Here is an 18509-nt window from a genome sequence, read left to right as displayed (position 1 = left end):
GGAAGCGCAGTGTTAGCCTGATCCCTCAGGTGTATTCACGGAAGCAACTAAACATTTATATTTTAGGTATATTGAGGTTCTCTAAGACGTACATCTTCCATCGGCTTTTTAGGCGAGAACATTCGGAACCTGAGGCATCCAAGGTGTGAAGAAAACTATGGGCTTTTCAGACAAGGAGATTTGGGTTCAGATTCAACCGTGGCTCCTCTGTTGACAAGTGTATTGAGTATCTTTGACCTCTCTGAGCTTATGTTTGACCCCTCGCTTATCTAAGAGGATCGTGACTGTCGCAGTACATGGTTAGGAGGATAGTTATGAACATCAAGTTTTATACCGTGTGCCTTCCTCTAAATTAAAAGCTGTGGTGTAAAAAGCTTAAGCCTACTTATTAGGGATTTTCTTTGTTGTTTCCAAGGGTTGCCTGTGAATAGACTGGGCCACCAGTCTTCTCAGAAATATTCTAAAATTTTTAAGTTAAAAGTCCCAAAAAGAATGGTTGAAGAGCTTTCCCGTAAACAAAGAGCCTAAGCTTTTAGTCTCCAGAGTTTATGACCATTATTTTGGCGGTTTATAGGCTTTTTGTTTACTTCCTAGTTTTTAGTTGTGAAGTTGAGGTGGTGAGGTTGGCAGGAGTGAGATGTTACAGTAATAAATGCCACAGGGAGCAAAGGAGGCTTGGAATTTAGTGGTGTGATAAGGGAGAGGGTGGGGAGACCCAGAACTTGCAAGCTTGTGTGAGGAAAAGCTGAGAGAAGAGGATTGCCTCTTTTTCCGTAGGTTTCCTGGTGACAGTGGAATTTTAGTTGCTTGCAGTTTTCAAATTCTTTGGAGGTAAGAAAACCAGAGCCAGTAGCTTCTCTTCAGGCAGGTAGTGGAGATCAGAGGGAAAGAAGCTGTTAATTAACTGCATTCCGTCTTCCCCTAGGAGCAGCCTGAGTAGGGAAGTTCTTCACCCACCTTCAGGTAAGTGGAAGAGGCAGTTTTAGCAAGTTGGAAGTTAGTTTCTTCTAAGGAAACTCATCTCCAATTTTCTGTCACCAAATTATGATTTTGAAAGCTGTTGAAGAAAAAAAGCAATGGACCTGCTTTCTCTTCCATGAGAATGACAACAAAGCCAGAAAATATAGATTTCAGGCACAAGAATTCTTCACTCAGCGTAAGGCTACTAATCTGGGAAATAACGTGTCCCCCTCAGCTCAACTCCAAAATGGTATGTATGAATAAGAGTTAAAGATTTGGGGTAAATTATGAAGAAATGAATCAATGAAGAAAGTATACCCCCTCCCAGGCACATGGTAAGCCTTAGTTGAGAAGGTACTTTGAGCATAGTGTTGAGTGCATAAATGATAAACTTAAGGATTCCAGTGCAGTTCTCCTTGAATGCCGGGAAGCCTCTTGGTCACTGTGTACGTGACCAGCTGGCTCGGGACTCTGGCCCCTGCTCCCTAATGGCCCTCTCAACATTCTCAGCCGGGGTTCCGCAAGTGCCTTAGACTCTACAGATGATTTGTTTGACTATTTTCTCAGTTTTCCCAAGGATGCTACATAACTAGTAACATTCTTGATGCATAGGAAGAAGTTAATTTATGACATACAATGAATGCCTTGGGGCATTGGGACTTTCTCATAGAACTCCAGTTGAGAAAGACTGGAATAGATACTTGGCCTCAACTGAAAATAGGCCTTTGGTCTGAACAGAAAAGCTCTTCTTCACACTCAGACAAAACATATCCACTTCCTCCTCAAAACCTTGCCTTATATTTACTGCCTCCTAGAATTTTTTTCTTTCTTAAACCCATGATTCCAACCCAGACCGAAACAGTGGGGGTCCCTGGGTGAAAGAGAGAAGAGGAAATAGGGAAGACTTGAATTCAAACAGACGTGATTCAAATCTTAGAACTTCTACTTTCCAGCTACATAACTTGGAGCAATTTATAAGCTTCAACTCACTCATTTGTAAAATGAAGATTAAAAGAGATAACGCCTGATGCATAGAAAGCTGTTTCAGTTATGTATTATTGTGCAACAAACCACCCAATATTTAGTGGTTTGAAACAACAGCAACTATTCATCTGCTCATGATACTACAGTTTGGGCAGAGCTGTGCAAGGACAGCCTGTCTCTACGTGAGGAGTAGATTGAGTTTGACTAGGGTTGAGGGGTCCAAGGTAGCCACACATGTCTAGGGCTGTGATGCTGGCTGTCAGCTGGGATGCTTGGTTGTCCTCACGTGGCCTCCCATAATTCAGTAATCTATCCTGAGATGCTTTACATGGGAACTGACTTCCAAAAGCAAAAGCAGAGACTAGTAGACTCTCAACTGGCATAGCATCACCTCCACTACATTCTTTTGGTCAAAGCAGGGCACATGGTCAGCCAAATTCAAGGGGGGAGAAAAAGACTCCAACTCTTGGTGGAAAGAGCACCATGACCATTCCAGGATGGGAGGAATTGTTGCTATCTTTTGCAGATTCCATCACAGAATGCCTTCAGTATCTTATTTGTTATAGAAATGAAAACATGTAAGCAAGAGTACATCACTTTTATTCTTTCCCCAGGGCTTAATGAGACTCTGCACTGGTTTCTTCACTATCTCCCGGCCCTCACATCTTAGTGCTCTGTCTTTAATTAGCTCTGTGTGTGTTTATGTGTCCTGCTGTCTGTGTCTCTGTGATAGATGTGAATCCTGTTTTCCAACTTATACTGGAAAGCACAGAGAGGAAGAGAGCGGGTCATCTTGAGCATCCCCCTTTGAGCACCTAATACTGTATAGAGTTGTCATAGACTGTCTAGAGAAAAGGACAGTGTTAGGAACCTCTATGGAAGAGAATGTAGTTATGGGAAGAGAAAGAGGAGTCTGGGGGCCCGCAGATTCCATACAGTCTGGCTAAAGGATTCCAACTTTCTCAATGGTTTTCTATATAGAAAGGCTCAAACAGATGGACACTTATGCAGCGAGGATCCACACCTTTATTTAGATTAGTCCAAACAGACACTATGCTGGAGCTCCTTAAGAACACAGTCTCTCCACAGGCTTCCTGGAGGCACAGAAAAGAGAGGGTATGTTGTGGCCATAACGGCAAACAGTGAGAGCTCATCCAGGCTGCTGAGGTGACCTCCTTTCATGGTCCCTGGGTCCTGTGCTCTGAATTCTGTATTTACCCTGCTTCGTTGCTGGCACTGACCAGGAGAAATGGAAAAGGGCACTAAGAGTAACAAGGATAACACCAACACAACATGACATTAACCTTAACCTTAACCTTAATGCAGAGAAGGAATTGAGGGATGGCGAGAGAACTGGCTGTGCAAGCCAGCTGGCAGAGAGAGATCTCTTGAGAAGCTTGTACTATTTTTTTTTTTTTTTTTTTTTGGTACGCGGGCCTCTCACTGTTGTGGCCTCTCCCGTTGCGAAGCACAGGCTCCGGACGCGCAGGCTCAGGCTCAGCAGCCATAGCTCACAGGCCCGGCCGCTCCGCGGCATGTGGGATCTTCCTGGACCGGGGCACGAACCCGTGTCCCCTGCATCGGCAGGCGGACTCTCAACCACTGCGCCACCAGGGAAGCCCAGAAGCCTGTACTTTTAATGCATCCCTCAAGGTTTTCATTTGCTAAAGATCAGTGAGGGCTTAAATAAATGGCTTCTGGGATGGAATTAATTCTTGGGTTTCATTGACCAGGAGCTGCAAGTCAGAGGAGATGTTGGGAACCAGTTCTCTTTAATTCTCTCATGAGCTTCCTTTTCACCCCACTCATCAGTTTGTACACAACATTTCTGCTGTGAGTGATTTAGAGTCTGAAGGAGTTATCAAATTCTAAATGATGGTCTGAGTTGCCCTTTGCCAGTAACGTGCTGCTTGGGACCACATTCCCCACATGTTCAATTATTGTTGACATATAATGATAACAGTGGCTTTCTTCTCTTGGAAGGGAAGGAATCCAAAATCTTCAAAGTGAAAAGGAAGCAAGCTCATCTGGTTTTCACCATGCTTAAGATACTGAGGTAGAAACACTTAATTGATGGGAACACCTTCCTCTCTCTTTTTCTGCCATGTGGTGGTGGTGGTGACCTCGGCCATCCTCCACTCCTGATTGTTTTCTTTGACACCTTTTCTTACAGCACCTGCTCACTCCCTCCCACAAAACCCCCTTACAATTAGGTAGATGCTATCACTCTTTTTCAGAGGGCCGCTAGGTTTAATTCCTGTCATCAACTTGAGGAGTACAGATACATAGAGGATGTGACAAAAGTAGACCTCATCTATGGTAAATTCCCTCCACAGGGATGATAGTATTCACTTACAAGAAAAAAAGTGGTTAAAAGAAAAGTGGTTGCCAGTGAGTGTATGGTTGAAAGGCTCAGGAATATATATCTGTCTCAGACTCAGCAACACTAGCCATAAACATGAAATACTCCATTCAGATCCCCTGTACCTCTCCTTACCTTCCTCAGAGTTGCCCATGTCTGCTTAGCGTGCCTCAATTAGGAGCTGCAAAATTCAGACATCTCTCTGTGTTGACATCTCTCCGTTTTAACATCTCAGCAATCTCTGGGAAACCTTTCAGAGCATCGAGAAGGGATATACTTCCAGGTTTGGGGGGAGTCCATGGTGCTAATTAAGAGTCTATGCGGAGGGAAGAATAGGACAGGTAATGGCCCATTCATTCCTGAGTCATGCTGCACATGCTTAGAAAGTGCCCACTGTGTACCAGAAACTGGGCTGGACACTGGGGGACAAGGTGAATAAGATGGTCCCTGCCCTCACAGTGCTCACAGTTTATGGGGAAACAGATCAGTAAATAGATAATTATAAAACAATATTCTAAATGCAATGATGGCAATCTGAGCAAGGGGACAGGAATGGATAAATGAATGAATACTTTAAAAGCGGTAGAGAGGATGTGCAATATTCCCATTTAACCAACTAGAGACGAAAGTCCTCTGGTTTGTTTAAAAGCCCAATAAAAAGCTACAGCTTTCCTGGATTGAGTCAGATTGTATAGTTTAATGAAAAATGATCTGGGTAAGGTCCAGCAGACTTGGCCTCTTTTCCACCATAGTGCCAACTCCTCAATTAACCAGCACTGGAAATCGCAGGTAAACTGATCAGTCACCTCCCTGTGCTTTAGGTTTCTCCTTTGCAAAGTGGAAATAGTGATTCTTCCTATATTACAGAATTATGATGGAGAGAAATGAGGAATGGATGATAAAAATGGCTCCTAAAATACATCCTGATGATGACAGTGATGAGAAGGCCTGAAGGGGAAGCAACCCGAGCCCTTCTCCATCTAGGCTTGTGTCTCTGCCCTCGACTTTCCCACCTGTGGAGAGAGGAGGTGATTGCACCTTAAGGTGCGAGTTCTGCCCTTACCTTTCACATCCACCCGACAGTCTACTGACGCCTCCCCCAGGGGGTTAACAGCCTTGCAGATGTAGATGCCCTCGTCAAAGGGGCCAGGCTTGTGGATTTCTAGGGAGCAGATTCCCAGGTGAGTGAGGGCTCTGTACTTGGGGTTGCCTTGGATATCCATCTTGTTCTTTAGCCAGATGATCTTTGGCTGGAAGATAAAGATGAGGGGGGTGAGTCAGGAGCAGCCAACAGGACTCCAGCCCCCCTGCCAGAGAGACAGCTTTGAATCTCATGCCCAATTGCCAGCAGGTCATTAAGTGACATCTTCATATATGAGGAACAAACACTAAAAGCAAAACTGGAAACATTATCCACATCAGCCTGTCTTGGACACCAGTGCCCTGAGTGTTCCTACGTAATGTGCTGTGGAACAGGCAGATGATGGTGACGGGAGCAAATGTTTTGGTTAGAATGTTCTTCGACACAGCTAAGGTTAGAGCAGAAGCAGAAAGCAGCACAGCCACCCACAGACCTCCTTGCTCACCTTGGGGGAGGCATGGATGCAGCAGCAGAGCTGGGTGTCACAGCCAATGACTGTAGTGCAGTCTGCCAGAGGCTGGGTGAACTTCGGGGCTTCTGAGAAATCTCACTGGACAAACCCCTCGGTCTTGTAAACAGTAGCCGAGGGGACCAAGAAGGGCCTTGCTGTAGTGCCTGAGAGCCCCATCCGTCTTCAACTCTTTCTCCTTAACTCTTCCTGGCTCTGAGTCTCAGTGCTTTACCTGCTTTCTGGATGTGGGCCGGGTCGGCAGTGACAGAGGCTGTCTGGCTGAGCCCACACTGGTTCTCAGCAAAGACTTGAAATGCATAGGAGTTGCCGACGATGAGGTCGGAGACTGTGCGGCTGGCGCGGTGATAGCGCTCCAGCACCGTGAGCCACAGCTGTGGGGCCCCGGAAGATGCCCGGAATGAGACCCCTGTTTTGGCAGCTCACTCCACCCCAGCCTACTGCGTGGAACTACCAGAGTCCCATTCCAGAATGTGCTGTTCCTCCCTCCCTCCATCCCAGCTGGGCCTCACCCCAGATTTGGTGTCAGCCTTTTGCACCACGTATCCCAGGAGTGTGTTCCCGTGTCTTGGGGCAGAGTCCACTCCAGGGTAGCGCTGGAGCCCCAGACATCCACCAACTTGATACTCTGAGGAGAGCCTGGCCTCTTTGAAAGGGCCAAGCATGGCAGCGGGCATGGCACGCCTCACATGCCAGGACATTACCAGGAGGGGCCCCTCCGCTTCTGCTCAGCCACCCCTCCCTTCACCCACCACTGCGTCCCACAGCCCCGCTTCCCCGGCTCTCTGTGCTGATTCCTCTTCAGGCTGGGGTGGGAGCCCCCAAGGACCACGTCGTCTCCCATTCCCCCCACTGTACCGATCACCAGGGTGTCAGTGGTGGCGGTGGCCTCCAGCCCACCCAGCTGCACATGGAGCTGGTAGTGACCCAAGTCAGCACACTGGGCCTCTCGGATGAAGAGGTTGGAGTCCCGCTCCCCATTCCGCATGCTCACATGACTGGCGTCCAAGGCACAGCCGTCATGCGTGCGCATGGCTTGAGGTTGGAGTTTGCCCTGAGAAATGGGGAGAAGGCTGTGAGCTGCCCCGAGAGGCCTTTTGCCCCTCCCGGCTGCAACAGGGGTCAGATCCACCAGGTCCACGTGGTGACTTGACTCGCAGCTGCAAATTCCTTGAGTGAGAGGTTGGTGGACTGTCCCAGCGGACTTCCATCTCTCAGCAACAGCCTCAGGATCATGGGAAAGGGGGATGGCTTTGAGTCTCCCCGCCTCTGAGAGTCTAGGTCATGGACACTCAGGGCAGCTGGGACTAAAATTAGCTGCCCAAACTCCTGAGAGCCCTCCAAACTGAGCGCTCCCAGACCCCTGCTGACTGAAGGGCATGGATTAGCCTTACATCATCACCTGGGCATGCCCAACCTGACCTGACCCCAACACCCCGCAGGAGTGCTGATGGAAGGGCTGTTTGGCCTCACACTCAGTGACATGCCCCTTCCATTCAAGGCTAGGACGACTGTCCTACTGCTAGCAGGACTCTTGTTTTTTGTTTCCAAATCAAAACCCTGGCCTGGCTCCAGTCATGGACCCAACGTGGGGCTGTCATGATCACCTGGAACGGGATTAGTAGATTCAGAGTGTCTCCAACCTTCTGGACGTAGGTCTGCCTCTGGGCCTGAGGTAGCCAGATCTTGGGGTGCTCTGAGTGATGGAAAGAGAGAGAACGGGGTGGTGAGCCTCCCTGGGGGGAAGAGGAGAGTTTAGAGGAAGTGTAAGTGGATGCTGCATCTAGCTGTGCTCCATGGCCAGGTGACCCAGGCAACACTGAGCAAATTAAGCCCTCTCTCGGGGAATGGGAAGATAGCTCCCATTGTCTCACTGGGATTTAGGGATAAGCAACCAGCTGTGGGATCCTGTAGAGAGAGTTAGTCTCAGCAGAAAGAGCACTGAAGCGCGAGCCTGACACCTACTTCTTTTAATTGGTAACTCTCCACCATCGACTTTTCATCAACTGAGATTTCTTTTTTGTTTATGCACAGACCAGTCCAGTCCGAGTGGTCTGTCTTTCCACTCCTTTTCTACATTTGTCCTCAGCAACACTCCTTTTTTCAAGGCCACTTTCAATGTCAATCCTGACCCCCAAGTGTCCGCCCCGCTCCCCAGTTCGGTGCCAGACCCCGAGGAGAAAGCTTTATATTCTGCAGGCAGAGTCAACACCCTGGCCCCACCAGGACAGCACTGATGTCACTGCAGAGGGAGCTGGCGTCTGGTCCCTTCTCTGCAGGGCTGCCCTGTTCAGGGGCCTGCACAGTGTCTTCCAGTCTGTGGAGGATCACTTTGTACAGTCAGAATCTGGGACAGATTAGGTCCACTGCTTACTCCCCCTTGATCTTCCAGGCGTGTTCCAGTGAGAAGAGAGATTAGATTATGTTTATTGGCTTCCAGGATGAAGACAGGAGATGCTCAGGAAAGTGCTGAGTGTAAGTTTGGGGAATGACCAGGTGTAAGTTCCTCTCAGGATGCCTCCGGCAGCCTTGGCTGAGGAAGTGCAAACATCCCACCTGGGTTCCTTTCGGGTCCTAGCTGAAATCTACTCCATTTTCCAGGCTTCTGGTGCTACTGCTTCCTCCTTTCTCAGGCAGAGACAGTCCCCCGCTGCTGTAGTCTTACAGGGGGTGTGACAGTCTCAGTTCCCACCAACTCCCCAGCCTCCCCGCTCCTTCATTCCTATCAGTTGGAAGAACTCCACCCCAGCACACAACTGTGGCAAACAGCTTGATAGCGATTCCAAACTTTTTGATAACACACATTTCCCTGTAAATACATCCCTGAACATTCACCCTAATGTATGTATGTTTATTTACAAATTGAACTGTTTAAAATGTACATTACATAATGCAGAATTTGAATGGTGAAATTGAAAATAAATCAAACGAAGGGTCTACAAAGCTCTTCCTACACCTCAGTTTGTAGATCGTTGTTTAGAGACCAGGAACTTCCGTAGTCCGCCCTGATTAGCATCTTGAGATAACTTGGGCTTTGTGGATGAAGATAGACAGAAATATTCAGTGCATGCTGTCCATTTTATTTGCCTAGTTTCCTTTTTTACCGTGTGGCTTACGTTTTAACCTGGGTTGTGCTGTCTTAGGCTGCGCCTCACCCCTCTACCCTGACAGAAGTGGGAACTGTGTGGTACAGGGCCTCCAGTGCTCTAAGCGCTGTCCTGCCCGTACGGCCCAGGGCCTGAGGCCTCAGCAAGGACTCAGCTCGGAACCCAGGCAGCTGAATGACCCTGCTCGGCTGCCCTCTGTTCGACTTTGGCAGTTTGGGTGGAGGCGGGGCATGAAGAACAGAAGAAGTGTTGTGTGATGTGTTCCTTTCCTGTGGCCATCTTGGCAAGCGACCAAGGAGTTGAGAACAGGCGGATATGACTTCAGGGTTTTCTGCAAAAAGAGGGCGGCAATTGAAAAGGAGGGTCAAAACCTCATCTTATTGGGCTTGGTTCCCCACTGCTGAGTGGGGACCTAACCCTTCACGCTTGCCGGGGAGAGGGCTGGGGAGAAGCCGGCTTTGCTGTCCCTTGCGCTGCCTACAGAACCTCTGAGTTAGGAAGGACCTTGGTGAGCACCCAGAGCAAGGAGAAGACTGGAAGGAAAGGGCTGGGAGAGAGAAACAGCTTTGCTGTTGACCTCACGGCTGGTTGTGAAGTCGTGCTGGCACCATCTAGGAACGTGTGTCTGAAGGACCTGTCCTCTGAGCATGACAGCATATCTGTCCACTTACCTGCCCTTCAGTGGCCACCTGGGACTGGGCACCACAGTCAGGGGTCCTGCAGTGATCTTGCCCCTGGAGGGAAGAGGCCAAGAAGGGAAGGCAGGGGGCCACACTCAAGGATTAAAAAGGCTGATGTGAGGAAAGGAACCCAGGCAGTCACGCCTGGAAGAGGTGCCAGTTGAGCCCTGCTCTGCTTACACCTCAGGTAGGAAGGGGGCTTCTATAGGTAGGTGCATGCTGATGTATATAGTATTTGTTCCCACTTAGTCTTTCCTAGAAAAGTATCTTGGAAAAGGTTAGCATTGTTTCACTTGAACTAAGGAGAAAAATGAAAGAAATAAGTTTATGTGGAACGTAAGCTAAGATGGGGGAATTAGGAGGAGGATGAGCAGAATGGCCCTGAGATCCAGAGGGGATGCCAGCAGGGGGCAGAGACAGAGGAGAAAGGCTGACAGCCAGGATGGTGGATTCTTCCTCCCTGGAGGGCTCCCGGGCCAGTTCTTTGCTTAGAAGTGGGATTCCCTGACAAGACGGTGAATCAGTAGGGGAAAAACTTAAGTTACTATTTAGAATGTTCTAAGTCTGAGGACTAGTAGGCGAGGATTCTGCTCTCAGCAGTCTCCCAGCCCCAGTGGGAGGGCAGAGGATGGGCTTAAGGCTAAAGCCGCTGACAAAATATGGGAGGTGACAGTGTGTGACAGCTCCAGGTGCCTGGGCTGCAGCAAGCTCTTCCCCAGAGCACCCCAGGCCTTGAATCTGCCCAGCAAACAAGAGCAATCTGACCCCTTGCTAGGAGTGTTAATAGGAGGGCTCATCTGGGACATCTCTTTTCACACATCCACAGTCAAGTGAGGTGTTAATTGTACTGACCTTGGAGAAACATGGCTTTCCCTGACGCCCAAGGTCTTTCTCCTCCTCATATGCCAGGAGGGATGTGAACCAAAGGCTACAGCCCTAAAGCAGAACCTCGGGTTTCTAAGACCAGGTCTGAGACAGCCGCAGTTTGTCTATGAGATTTTCTCCCTTCATAGAGTCTCAGGTAAAAGACATTTTGAAAAGTCCTTTGAGAGCCCTTGGCTTCTGAGCTGTGTTGCTCTCAGCACTGAATTTCTCTCAGACAGAATACTGTCTTAAAAAGGAGTGGAGAGGAAACTACTTAAAGTCCAGAGATCTCGACTTCTCTTCATTAGAAAATCCTTCCTAATTCTACCGAATTTCATCCCGCTGAGGTTTATGCCCATTTCCTTATTCTCTGCTCATGGGAAATAATTGTTCCCATCCTCTCATAACTTGGTTTCACATGGCTAAAGACTTTCTGCCAGCGATTCCCTAAGGACTGTGTAGTTCAGATTGATGGTATTAATTATGGCCCAGAGAATGAAGGAACAAGATAGACACATTGAAAGAGTGGAGGAGTGTGTGCGTGTGTGAGTGTGCAAGACTGTGAGTTCGTGTGCATGTGTGCACACACATGCACAGGCCTGTGTGAGTGAACGGTTACCAAAAGAGGGCATATGCACAAGGCAAGCTATGGCTCCCAAAAAACCCCAGAGATTTCCAGGGATCCAAAAACTACCAGCATTTCTTACAGAAACATTAGCAGATGCATAGGGTGTGGACTTGACCTTATCAGAAACTTGTCTGGAGGAGTGTGGTGGGAAAGAAATGTGGTGACTTCAAAAAAATAAACCTAAAAACCTTGTGAAGGACAAGAGTGTCACTTCCTTGAAGGCCATGAAACTAAGATCAGAAAAAATAAAAGGACATAGAAATAGGCAATACTTCTCTGAGGAAAAGACTCCATCACCCTCTCCCCTTGTGGCAGTCTCCCCCTCACGCTGATGACGGTAGCCCTGGCTCAGTGTCACTTTCTCCAACATTTCTCCAGTCATGATTCCTGCTCATTTCAACACCCAGACTTCCAGTCCCTGCAGGGCCGCTCCCAGCCTTGCCTGCCACTTCTCCAATGAGTTTGTCCTCCCCTGCTTCAGCCCATGGTTCCTTTGGTCATTGTCTAGACCAATAACTATAGCCACTATAGAATCTGAATTTCAAGCGTCCCACTCTCTCAGCACCACCTCCATGACAGGGATGGCTAATTGCTCACAACAATTTGTACATATTATCTCTTCCATAGTATAGGGATCTCTGAGAAGGAGCGGCCCCACTTGCTGTATGACAGTGAGACTAGTTCTTGCCAGTGAAATGTGAGTGGAAGTGATGAGAATCACTTCTGAGTCGAGGCTTTTAATGAATGAGTTTTCTATTTCCCATCTGCTAGCTGCATGCAGGTGATCACGGGGCCCTAAGGCATGGCGGAGCCACAAGATGGAAGAGGCCCGGGTCCCTGAGTTAGTGCTGGAGAACTATCTGCTGAGTAGGAACGCTTGCTTTTAGTTGTTTTGCTAGTAAGGAATAAACATCTATTGTATTTGAGCCTTAAATTCTGAGGTCGCATAACCTAATGAACAGTCTCTATCCCTTCAGCTCCCTCCCTCTAAAGCTCTGCCAGCAGTGATCCTTCAGCCCACTGAGACCTCTGATCCATTATCTTCCCACCCCTTCACTCTCCATCACCCCTCCATGTTACCACTTTCTTTCCCACCCAAATTAGATTCCATGGTCATCGTTAGACTCACTCCCTTGCATACCCACTCAAAGCCCTAATCCTTTTCCACTTCCTAGCAATACCCAGCCCCAGTTAAATACACCCCCTCAGTGTCTGCATCCACACAGCCAAACACGACTGGGGAAAAATATTACAAAACTATGCTGACTTTAAATTGATGGCCATTGCCTCCAAATGGACCCTGGCAGATCTGCCAGACTTCCCTAATTCACTCAATCTCCTGTTCTCCTGGGTGACTGTTGTACACCCTCTTCTAAAACTTCCATACCTTTTCCTGAATCCTTATTCTCAGTTGACAATCTTGCTAGTGTCTAAAGCCTGCCTATAGCCTATTCTTAACTCAGCAGCCAGAAAAGTCTTAAAACCTACACCTGATCATGCCAGATCTCACCTAAAACCCTGCGCTGGCTGCCCATCTGTCTCAGGGTTGAACCAGTGTTCACAATGGTCCTGCTACCTCTTTGACCCCAAACCTGCTATTCTCTCCCTCACTCTGCTACAGCCACAGTGGCCCCAATCCATAATGCACACTCCTGCCTCAGGGCCTTTGCACTTACTGTTCTGTCTGTGGAAAACCTTCACTCTCAATATCTGCATGCATTGTTCTCTGGTCTCCTTTAGGTTGCTGCTCAGATGACCTTATTAACAAGACTTTCACTGAATATCCTGCTTGAAACAGCAAGTACACTTCCCACCCCAGCACTTTATACCCTCCTCTTTCTCTGCTTTACTTTTCAGCATAGCAGTTTTCACTTTCTGATATTTTATATATTTTATTTGCCTATTTATTATCTATCTCCTTACATAGAATGTAATCTCCACAAGGGAAGTTATTTTTGCCTATTCTGTGCATTTTTGTAACAGTGCCTGACACATAATAGACACAAAGTAAATATTTGTAGAAGGAAGAAAGAGGATAAGAAGGGACAGTGGGAGGGTGGGAGGGAGGAAGGAAGGATGGTCACTTCAAGGCTAGGGATTCAGCTTCCCAAGCCTGGAAGACACAGAACAGTCCAGACTGAAAGAGGACACAGGGTCAGTTGGAAGCAATCGAGCTGAGATCAGCAGATGGGCCCTCCTACTGGGTCTCAGAGTCCCGTCTTCTCCGTGTCAGGGTGCAGTCTGTCCCATATCTCTCACTCTTTCGGAAGCTCTCCTCTGGCCCCTGCCCAGCGTTGCCTCCAGGACACAGTGCCTCTGTGCAGTGCTGAGAGTGACAGAGGATGGTTTCCCAATGCCAAACACCTACTTCTGCTTCTTTAGCCATGGAGCAGTCTTTCTTGACTAAAAGCTCCGTGTCGGCCAGTTGCAGTTCATTTTAATGTCACAAACATTTTGATGCCTGCTCTATTTCATGTGTACTCACATGCTAGCCACTGTGCCCTTCTATGTCCCATAGAGCTCCCCATAAGGAAGAGGAGGCGTTAAGAGGAAGGAAAAGTCCTTGGTGCTCACAGGGAACTTGGGGGCCATCTAGTCCAGCACCATAGCACCCCCTTGAAGACCTCTGGCTAGGCTTCAGTGATGCTCTGAACTCCCTGAACTTTGTTGAGTATTTTTCTTGGAGCAAGAATCCACAGCTTTCATCAGATTTTCCTAGGGATCCATATCCACCGAAGGGTTAAGAGCTCTGATTTAGTTCAACCTCTCAATTTACAGATGAGAAAATAGAAGCCAGAGGGGTGGATTGACTTGCCTTGGGTCACAGGACAGAGCTAGGGTTTGAACTCATGTCTTCTTTTCCCAACTGGATAACAGATGCAAACACTTTGCACAATGTCACAAGGAGTCCTTGCTGCTAGTGACCTCTGGCATGTAGGTGGGTTGAGTCACTGGGTGCTGGTGGCCCTGAGGCCACACACAAGTTCAGGGCCCTTCAGGCCGCACTTGGGGGCTGTGGCCAGGGGCTGTCAGGAGGGAGGAGTGTGGAAGGGATGAGCACCCTCCCCCAGGATTTTGTGGAGACCAGTGGTCAGAGAGTCAGCAGTCCTGGCTCTCATTCTCCCTCTGCCTGTGACTTATTCCCTGGGCCTTTTCGGGAAGAAACTGATTTTCTGCCTCAAGACCATTCCAGCCTAGTATGTTCCCAATAACTTCTGCTCTCTTTACCTGTTTTTCAGTGGGGCAAACTTGGTCGGCTCTCTGCCCCTGACACACAAATAGCTTCTGAAGACCCAGCATCTTCCATCAGGATGATAAGAGGCAGCAAACTTTCCCTCCACAACCCTATTTGCAGGGAGAACCCAGTCTTTATCCCTGACTTGGAAATAATTTATTATCTATTCGTATCTTTGTTTGGCCTCTTCCAAGGCACTTTGGATTATCTCAACAATCCTTTCGACTACCTTACCAGGTCGATACTATTACTCACCATTTTACAGAGAGGAAATTGAAACTGAGCAGTCCATTGACTTGGCCAAGGTCACGGAGCTGCTGGAGGTGGCCCTGGGAATTGAGTCTAGATGCTGTCTTCTTTTCTTACCTCTCCTTACCCAGGGATTCCACGGTGTCTCGTTTGTGGTCTTTGCATCCTCTGCACTCAAGACTCCAAAGGGCCAGAAGTGGGGACTTTGTGCAGGGAACTGTCTTAAATGTTTCGTGCAGCCCCCGTAGTTGCTTCCGCCGATTACCTCGCAGGAGAGGGGAAGAGCCAGGCTCCCGTCTTCCACTTCTGTCGGCTGAGCCAGGTGCAGTGGGAGCCACCCAGGGTAAATGTCACAGAGCTGTTAGCTACAAAGGCCTCAGCCAGGGGCAGTCTGGGGGCTGGGCAGCAGGGCTGCTGGCAGGGAACTCTGGGGCTGGAAGGGGCACCCACCACCTCCTAGTTCGAAAATGCCTTTATGTTGAGAGGCTCACAGAGACCACAGAGAGGCAGCCAAATTCTTCTTCCGGACGGTCTCTGCTTCCGTGGAGCTCAGGCTCAAATAGGCTAGGGTTTCCCGTGGGAGCCAGTGGAGATGTAGGTAGGGTAGGTGGAGGACCCACGGCTCAAGGGCGAAGCGGAGCGTCACATACTGTTCACCACTTAGCCTCCCGGTGGCTCTAAGCTTTTTGTTTCTTTCTTCTCCAAATCCAGATGGACACCATCTCACCCCTCATTCCCTTCCTGACTGGCGTTGGTATATCAGGTTCCTGTGACAGACGTATTTTAAAGGTAAAAATACAAACCTATCATTATCAGTCACTGTAAATTGCCACAAACATCATTCACTGACTTTTCAGGTAAAAAGCAAAGACCCAGCAGAGACATTTGAGCAGCAAGCTAGAATCCACCAAGGAAGGGGGTGGGGGCTCCAATGGATGCTTCCCCATCCTAAGTACCAATCCCGTGAAACCATTTAGATCCGCAAAACCTATGGAGGTGCAGTCAGGGCGGTAGCGCATCCTCCCAACTCCCACCGCTCACTTCCCACCCCCATGGATCACCTTCTGTGGGGGGCAGGAGCTGGGGAATGGGGCTGACGGCCCCCCGCCGAGGTGAAGCCTGGGCTCCGTCAGCATCCGCTAGGCTGGCTTCTTTCACTTTCAGCGTGGATCCGAGGCCACCTCCAGAGCTGTGGCTGCCTCCATGCTGGGCCACCCCAAGGCTGGGCTCCAGAGAAAGATTTTCACTGTTGGTGGCGAGGGAGGGGCTGAGCACCTGCTCGCCAGCCCGGCCTCCCCAGGGTCCCAGCCACAGGGTTATGTAACAGGGCTGGCCTGTTCCCACCCAGCTACTCCCAGACGGCTGAAGCAGGGGCCAGGGGAAGAGTGGGGAGCGGACCGCAGCCCAGAATAGCTGCAGGAGGAGGACCCGGTAGTCCTGTTATCTTGGGAGAGAGAACCGACACCTCTCTCACAACACCAGGGAGGGAGGGGAGCGCTCGAGCTTTTCAAACAGCCCCTCCCCACCCAGACCATCCAAATGGGGCCTCTGGCTTCTGGCAGGAGGATTGGGTGACATCTCGGCTCCTGACCTCCAGCTCATCCAAGGGTGTCCAGGTCCAAGGAAGGGGCCCCAGGATTAGCTGATTCACAGGCACACCTTTAGGTGGTCTCTCCCTCTCTGCTCCCACATTCGCTGAGTTGTAAAGTCTCGCCAGCTCAGCCTTTATGGGGGCGGCCCCATCCTCTCCACTCCCCCCGTGGCAGTGCAGGGCAGGGTCTGCACACTGGAGCCAGACCCCCCGGCTCACTTTGGCTCCATCACCAATTGGCTGTGTGACTTGTAACCACACATCACAGTCTCTCTCAGGTCTGTTTCCTCATCTGTGAAGTGGAGATAACAGCCATAGGGTTGCTGTGAGGATTCAAAGGTAATCTGGGTAAAGTGCTTAGCAGAGTGTAGCCGACTAAGTGCTCGATAAATGTAAGCTATTTTTAGGTTGGGCCAGCACTTGTCCCTTTCAAAGCTCCCTTGCCTATGAGATAAAGTACAAATTAAGTGAGAGGCAGCAGTGATGGAGGGGAGAGCCAGGAGCATAAGGTTAGAGGACTTGAGTGTGACTCTGGGCTCTACTACTCACTCATTTGCTAGGTGACCCTGGGAAAACCACTTACTCTGAACCTCAGGTCCCTGGTCCATGAAACAAGGGATGATGATGCCACAATTGTGTTGAAGATAAAATGGTAAAAGTATATGAAAGTGGCCAGAGCACAGTAGGTGTTACATACTAATGGTCCTATGTGATTTCTAGGCTCACCAGACCATCATTTATATGTTCTATGCACTCCATCCAATCAATCTGGTTTCCTATCATACTCTACTTTCTCATCTCCAGAAGCTGGCATCCCCTCTGTGAATATATATATATATATATATATATATATTTTTTTTTTTTTTTCTTTAGGCTTAAAGAGCAGTTTTAGGTTCACAGCAAAGTTGAGTGGAAAGTAGAGTTCCCACATTCCCCCCTTCCCCTCCTCTCCTTTATTTTTTATGGAAACAAATGAGTATGGTTGAATGAATGAGCTCCTTACTCATTTCTCCCCTTTAGCCGTCAAATTGGGGGCAGTCATCAGGATCCTGGGAGCCTGTTACTATCTTGGGGTGTGGGACAGAAGCCCAGAACTCATCTTTGCAACCTGTATAGGGACCGAGGGCTAGGACAACCTGTAGACACAGCTGGTGCCCAGGAAGCTGTTTATCAGGAGCTCGGATGACTGAAGAGGGTAACTGTGGAGCTTGACCTCAGGCTGGTGGTGAGAGGCTGCGCTGTGTCATGTCAGGATTTGTGTAAAGGCCTCTTTGACCTATTTCTCTCGTCTGACCCAGCCAAAGCCCTTACGAGTCCAGACAGTACACCAGGGGACTCCAAACACCCCCTCTTATACCCCACTTAATCCATGCTTTGATGAGGAGATTGGCCCAGGCTTTTGGTCTTAGCTCCTTGTTGCAACTGAAGAATCAAATAAAAAAGGCAGACTCCTAGGGTCTTATCCATTGGAAAGGCTAATTTAATAGGTCTAAGTGGGATATGCATTTTAAAAAAAACCTACTGATTCTGTTGCAGGAAGTCTTAGAACACTATGTTAGATAGAATTCCAGAAAATAAACCACCTTGGATAACCTCCTGGGGGAGGGCTCTTCCAGCAGACATGGGCTCCTCAAGAGCAAGGTCTCTGCCTGGTCATCTTTAGACCACGACGCCAGAGCAAGCATTAAATGGAAATACCCGCCAGGACGGAAGGCTGAGCAGTCGTGAGGCTTGGCTAAAGGCTCAGTGGGGGTGGGCAGGAACCTCCCCGAAAAGAAATATTTTGGAGGAGGAAAGTTGCAACTCTTTGAAGGTCCTTAAATGAAATGGGTCAGGAAGGACTACGAGTTAAGTGCAGCAGGAGAAACGTTAAGAGGGGCAGATGGAAAGGTGTGGAAGGTAAACTCCTTGGTGTTACTTATCAACCTGCTAGAAGAACATGGAATTCAAGAGAGTAATGACATGCCGCTGCGTGCAGAAGGAAGAGTGTAGCGGTTGAAACGGAGAAGCTGTACGGGGTGGCTCAGCTACACCTTCCCGGAGTAAGAACAAGAAAGCTGCTTTTACAAATACCCATGGGAGGCAGATCTTTGTGAGCATAAAGCAGAAACAGGTGAGTAGTTTTTCCTATAAATTACCTAATACCTTACATGCTATAAATGAATAGTCCTGGCTCTTTAACTGACTTATTCTCTGGTTGCTGGAGTTTGATTTTTGAAGCTAGAAAACTGGAAAAGCT

General features: G+C 48.8%; 1 protein-coding gene and 1 long non-coding RNA gene across 2 annotated transcripts; one reads left to right on the top strand and one right to left on the bottom strand.

The window, feature by feature from the left end:
* Positions 1-35: 35 nt before the first annotated feature.
* On the top strand, positions 36-1763 carry LOC125962020 (uncharacterized). The gene is made up of 3 exons (XR_007473312.1): positions 36-143; positions 926-963; positions 1102-1763. It is a non-coding gene; the product is annotated as an uncharacterized LOC125962020 (long non-coding RNA).
* Positions 1764-2947: 1184 nt separating this feature from the next.
* Positions 2948-18404, bottom strand: MYBPHL (myosin binding protein H like). The gene is given in 10 exon segments (XM_033434641.2): positions 2948-3180; positions 4442-5556; positions 5893-6053; positions 6131-6290; positions 6429-6475; positions 6478-6562; positions 6770-6970; positions 7524-7612; positions 15741-15854; positions 15857-18404. Coding segments are annotated over 9 exon segments (1155 nt in total). The 5' UTR covers positions 15885-18404; the 3' UTR covers positions 2948-3180; positions 4442-5286.
* Between the last annotated feature and the right edge of the window lie 105 nt (positions 18405-18509).

This window comes from Orcinus orca, chromosome 1, assembly GCF_937001465.1.
Source record: "Orcinus orca chromosome 1, mOrcOrc1.1, whole genome shotgun sequence".
Classification (NCBI taxonomy): domain Eukaryota; kingdom Metazoa; phylum Chordata; class Mammalia; order Artiodactyla; family Delphinidae; genus Orcinus; species Orcinus orca.
This window is presented reverse-complemented; position numbering and strand designations above follow the sequence as displayed.